Raw genomic sequence first — 6,326 nt, forward strand, 5'->3', positions numbered from 1 at the left:
AAACATTCATCAGCAAGGGATGTGGTAGGTGGAAATTAACTCCTCTGTAAATAAGGAGATCAGGAGTTTGTTTAAATAAGTTCAGCTGCACTCGTTCACAGCCATGGAGACCATGGCTATGCAGCCTGGTTTTTAAAATGTTTATCCCAGAAACATTCACAACAATTTTCTTTTTTTTCCAAAGAGAGGAAAAAAAAGCTTGTGGATTATTCTCATGATGCATTCTCTCTTTGGATATAAAAGATATCAAAGGGAAAATAAAACCATCTTTGGCAGAAGGTATTTGTTTAATGGGTTAATAAATAAGAACAAACTTTAAGGAGGAAGAGACTAAAGTCTAATACTTTGGTTCAAAGAAATCAATTCCACAAATAGAACATGGGGGACTTTTTTTTGGCAGATGCTCCTGGGTAAAACCTTTAAGGGTTTAATTATCCACAACCTGACATGGGCTGAACAGTATTATGAAACTTCCAAAAAACTAAGTGAAAGTTATATCAAGAAAAATATAGTGCCCAGATTACTAGAAATAAGCATCCCACCCTACTCTTCACTTGCCAGGACAACCGTGGAAGATTTGGGCTCAGTTCTGAGCATGATTTTCCAAGAGGGGCACTGGTGAACTCAGAAGCATCTAGAAGCAGGCTCTGGGTCTATAAACAATATGAAATGAGGAAATACTGGAGGAGCTGCTTCTAGTATTTACAGGCCTGCCATGTAAAAGAAGAGCAGCTTGGGCTGTCCTGTCTTCAAGCCTGTTCCCGACCAGTCACCACCAGGACACCAGGAACTCCTACTTGGCTCTGGGGCTCTGATCCCTCTTGCCCAATTGCTTCCCACATGGGTCTGTAAGACAAGATGTTACTGGATGTACTACAAAAACAAAAAAACCAAAAAAACAAAACTGACCAGTCACCACCAGGACACCAGGAACTCCTACTTGGCTCTGGGGCTCTGATCCCTCTTGCCCAATTGCTTCCCACATGAGTCTGTAAGACAAGATGTTACTGGATGTACTACAAAAACAAAAAAACCAAAAAAACAAAACTACACACATATATATACATATGTACATATGTGTATGTGTATACACACACATACATGTAGTGGTTAACTATGTTTGGGCAAAACTGTACTAACAGTATTCCTTACAATAGAATGTTTTGGAATCTTCAAATGCTAATATCATTGCAAATACACAAGATATAGAAGTGTACTCCAAGTTTCCCAATCTTTTTTGACTTCCAGAAACTTCTTGAGAAACTAGCATTATTCTATATATGCAGATATTCTGAGAAACCTGATTCTAGACTTTTCTCTTTCCACTAGGCTCAGCATTGATATAGGTACATGGGGGCAGGAAACTAAAGGTTTAGATACAGTGCCTGCCTTCGAAGACATCTTCATCCATAAAGATAAATGGCTGACACACAAAGCCTGGACTGGATAATACTGGGGGGAATTTCATGGGAGAAGGCCACCTCACAGGTCCATTGGGCATTTATATGGTATTCTGCAGAATAACATGGCACCATCCACATTTCATGATACAGGAAAGGACTAAACAGTAGCCTTGTAATCTTTCATTAAAGGCTAGAACTTTGGGAAATTGTCTAGCTTTCTATGTGGGCACTGTTCAGTCCCAAGACTCATCTATCTTTCTTAATACCTTCCAATTCTATCAAGTCAACTCATTACCAAAGAATATTTCCACCTCCTTAAGTATATTAAATAGCTTAGAACTTTGTAAATATGTACCTCAAATTTACCAGTTCATGCTACCTACCCTACCTCAGGACTTGTAGGAAAGGAAATGAAACCAGTATTTTGTTCTGTGTAACTAGCATGAATTGCAACTCAATTGCAAGGCTGATAGAATGCCTGGTTTTAATCTCCTTTTCTTTGCTAAAGGGCCTAGAAGTCAGTCTCTTTACTTCAAAACATTCAGTAGAAAAAATAGGAGAAGAGATGTAGCCACTTAAATACCAACATAGCTGGAGACCAACAGGTAGGAAAGGGCCACACGCCTGAATGGATATTTACAAAAGAGAATGACGTAGGCGGGATGGGGTAGGAGGGTGCTCGTGACGGAGGTGAGAGTTCAGATCAATAGTTAGACAGGCAGAGAAGAGGAGGGAGAGGACAGAAAGTGGGGTCCAAGTGTCTTGGGTCACCCCCAGAGCGTACCAAGTTCCACTCTTCCACTGTACTAAAATTTGCACATATATCCTCATGCACAAGGATGTATTTTTAATTTCTTGGTCACCTAGTAACTTAGTTCTATCCTAATGATCTCCCTTCATTTAGCCTTGATAAATCATAAAACTTGGGCCAATGAAAGAGAAATATTTAATGCTGTGCTGAAACTTCCTCTTAAATAAAAACGAAAAACTGACTCGTTCTGCCAAATGAAAACATTTGTAAAGGTTTCCTTGATCACTCAGGGAAGAAAAATATGTTTATCAGTCTGTTTAATCCCTACAGACGCAATGACCACGCCACCAAGGAGGGCCCCAAACTTCCTGTCTCAGTAGATGTGATCCTCTGAAAGTAAAGTTAGCCCTCCTGGCTGAATGTGCTCGCTGCTTTTCAAATGTGTACACTTCATCAGGGTTGCTATAAATAAACTGTGTCTTGATTTAGGACACATCAGCTACCATTGCAATTTCAGTGCTCCCTTAGCGTTCTAAACTTTCACTGGAAGTAGTGGTTATGGGGAAGAAAATGCTAGCACAGGAGTGCGACTTACCCGTCCCAAAGCTTTCCTCTCCACAAAGGGACAGTTTGCTTGCATCCATCAAATTCCCAAAAAACTTCCAGCCAGTAGGGGTCTCATACAAAGCGATCTTTGTAGCATTAGCCACCCTTCAAAGGCATGAAATCAAAGTTACATCACAGCAGGACTGTTAGCATAGCCATGCGAGGAATGGAAACGAGCAACCGTTATTGTAATCAAGGGTCTCATTTAGCATTGCTCAGAGGTACACATAATTCTAAGATTGGTGGAAAATCATAAGAGAAAACTTGTGCACAATGGGCTATTATATGTGGATTCAGAGGAGGGGGAGAAGAGGAAGAAGAAAGAATTAATTCAGATCATGGAGTTCAATATTTTAGAAGCAACGGTAGTAAAATGTGCAGGGCTGTTTTTTAAGCTATTGAAACACATGTGTTTTGGATACAGACTGCATCTATAACTATTTTATAAAGAACAAAAGAATGGTGTTTTGATGCACTTATAATCACAGATCATAGACTACTGGATCTGGGAGGTCAGCATTTTACAGAGAAGGAAACAGGGCCCAGAATGTGATGTGGTCAGACCAAGGTCACACAGCCAGGCTGACCCACTGCCCAGGATCCAGCTGCCCATTAGTGTTCCTTTCATCTCATCAGAAGGCTCCACTTGCCCCAGCTTCACCGACACTGATCAGTGATTCCCTTCCCCTCCAACCTATCTTTTTACTTCTCCAAATATATCTTTAGACTATTTAAAACATTTGAGTGATTTTTAAAAAAAATTCCTTTCCCTTTGAACTGGAAAAGGTACCTGACAAGTTTCATTCACTGTGAGATTTGCTTTCCAGAATTCTTGCCTTATTCCTAACAAAGCAATGTCATATTTGGACTCTAACATTTTGAAAACTATGAAAATATAATAAACTTTTATCTGGTTAATGAGGTATTTCAGTTGCAATTTTATTTTATTTTATTTATTTATTTTTTAATCCTTTTTGTCTTTTTTCGTGACCGGCAACGGATCACAACCCTCAGTGTCGCGCCCGTACCGGACCGGGACTGGCCACGGGATCGCAACCCTCGGAGTTGCTCCCGCCCCTCGCTCAGCCAGTGAGCGGCCGGTCTGTATGTGGGATCCGAACCCTCGGTGGGAGCGCCGCCGCGCTTCCCAAGCGGCGCACTATAGCAGTGCGCCACCGGGCCGGCCCTTCAGTTGCAATTTTATATGAGGACTATCAATTTTTCCAAAAATTGGAAGCAAACTTGGATGACACAGAAGATATTTCAGGACCTAATAGGTCTAATATATGATAGTAGGGCCACAAACCAGCTCACAACTTCAGATGTAGGATCTGGAGGCAGAAGCATTGGGTTTTAATTCTAGCTCTAATTGGCTGTGGGGTTTTGGACAAGATTGTTAACTTCTCTGATTTTCAGTTTCCCCTCTTTTAAAATGCAGATTGCGGTGAGGATCAATTGAGATGGTAAATGTAAAAAGCACTATATATACTACAAACCACTATCTGGATGTCAGTCATTATTTTCTTGTTAACTGAAGTGTCGTCAGCACTAAATTTGTAACCATCTCCCCCTCAACAGGAAACTATTGCATGGCCCAGTGGTTGGGAGCAAAGGCTCTGGGTACAAATTCTGACTCAGCTATTTACTAGTTGGGTGGCCTTAAATTATATAACTTCTTTATCCTTTTGTTTTCCCACTAGCAAAATGGGGTTACCTATAGCATTTATCTCATAGGTTTGGTCTGATAATTAAAAGATTTAAAATATGTAAAGTATTTAGTGTCTAGGACAATAAATATTAGCTATTATAAGAGCCTACTTTCCTCCCTGGCTTGACCCTTTACTCATTCATTCATTCATTCTTTACCATTCATTCAGCAAACACCCCCTGGACACCTGACATGTTCTAATTAATATTTTCCCTGGTCTTTGGTTATTTATTACTTTTATTTTTCAGTTGTTCTAGATGTGATCTCATAAACCACCTTAAAGCCTTTGCATAATGAAGTGACATATGATAAATAGACAGATATACAGATAAGCAAATCTGAGATATCAGCTACCTATTGTCACTGGTTTCTTTCTCATAAAAACTAAATATAACTATTTTTTAACCTGTTTGAGCTTTCTGTTTTAGATTTTGGACACATGAACATTTACTATGTAATCCAGTTCTGCTGAAACTCAAAAATTACTTCAAATTGCTTTCACCCAAACTCTGTGCACACTGCTAAAGGAAAGTGATCCTCTAGAATGATGTCTTGAGTACAACGGAAGTGCCATCCATTCATTTATTCATTAAAATTCAATCATTTATTTCTTTAAATGATATTGTGTGTGTGTGTGTCCTACTATGTGCCAGGCACACTATGGCCAGGCAGAGTCTAGGATGGTGAATAAGAGTCCTTTCTCTGCAGAAGTACATAGTTAAGCAGGGCCGGCAATGAGGCAAATGGGCTATCAGAACCTAGTGTGGAAAGTGCCAGGATGGAGGAAGTGCAGGGGCGAAGGCAGCAAAGGGGGGCATCTGATCCTAAAGACTCACCCATTCCCTCATATGAGAAACAGCACATATGAGTATTATGCATCAGATGCCTGTGCTGAAAAGGGAGAAAGAGTGTTCCAGGGACAGCGGAAGGCATGGTGAAGACCAGGACGTTCCGAGACACGAGGGCCAAGCAGATGGAGAGACCTACCGGTCCAGGGCACCGCTTGTGGGCATGCTGCGTGCAAAGCCGCGGACCCCGGTTTTCTGGAAATACGGAATGCTGAAGATGTTAGCAGCGATGACAGCCACAGAGTCAGAAGGGTTCACAAAGAACCCGTGCTTGCCCAGAATCATGTTTCGATCCTTCGGGAGAAAGGAGATTCAAAGGAAGACTTTTAACCAAACTACTAAACAAATCCAACTGTCTTCCATGGGGGTTTTATAAGATTTAAAACTATAAAATTTAAAAGTGATACATTTACTCATACTGGGTTTTAAACACTGGATTCGATTATTAATGGATCTGTACATTACCACTGGGCCAAAGGCACCTCCATGCCAAAGAGTTAAAACTGTTTCCAATTAAAGTACAAGCACAAACTCCTTTTGAGCCGAATACTCTGTTCTGCCTCCAAAGCCTGGCTAACTTTAACCTCCTAGACCTTTTCCAAGCTCTGGAACCAATCACTTCTCTCCCAGAGGAGTGGAGAGAAGGCAACGAGAGAGGAAATGTTGGCTATTTACACAGTTTGGTAGGTCTACCAGGCATCCTTTGAGGAACAAAGGCAGATTTCTTCAAGGAAAGGCTTCCAAATCATGGCCCCTCTGTTTGGTACTGGGCCCAGCAAAATATGCTGCTACTTCACTGCTTCCTTGGTGCCTGGCACTCACACTCAAGTAACTGAGAGTGTGGACGAAAACCTCCCAGCACGCACTACATCAGGAGGAGGCACTGCAAATCAATGTCTGCTAGGAACCCCCTTAATTTTCCAAAATTTTGATATGTGAAAAATTATTTTCAGGGGCCGGCCCGGTGGCGCACTGGATAGTGCGCCGCTTGGGAAGCGCGGCGGGGCTCC

At 41.3% G+C, this 6,326-nt stretch overlaps 1 protein-coding gene across 1 annotated transcript in view; it reads right to left on the reverse strand.

Moving 5' to 3' along the window:
- LOC103591934 (phosphoglucomutase-1) overlaps nt 1–6,326 on the reverse strand; it is a 68,457-nt gene that overhangs the window by 17,248 nt on the left and 44,883 nt on the right. Inside the window, exons 6-7 of the mRNA XM_008574511.1 lie at nt 5,456–5,610; nt 2,750–2,865 (exon numbers count right to left, since the gene is read on the reverse strand). Of these exons, the coding sequence (XP_008572733.1) occupies nt 2,750–2,865; nt 5,456–5,610 (271 nt within the window). The remainder of the gene's footprint in view (nt 1–2,749; nt 2,866–5,455; nt 5,611–6,326) is intronic.

Source organism: Galeopterus variegatus, unplaced genomic scaffold, assembly GCF_000696425.1.
Source record: "Galeopterus variegatus unplaced genomic scaffold, G_variegatus-3.0.2 Scaffold1055, whole genome shotgun sequence".
NCBI lineage: Eukaryota > Metazoa > Chordata > Mammalia > Dermoptera > Cynocephalidae > Galeopterus > Galeopterus variegatus.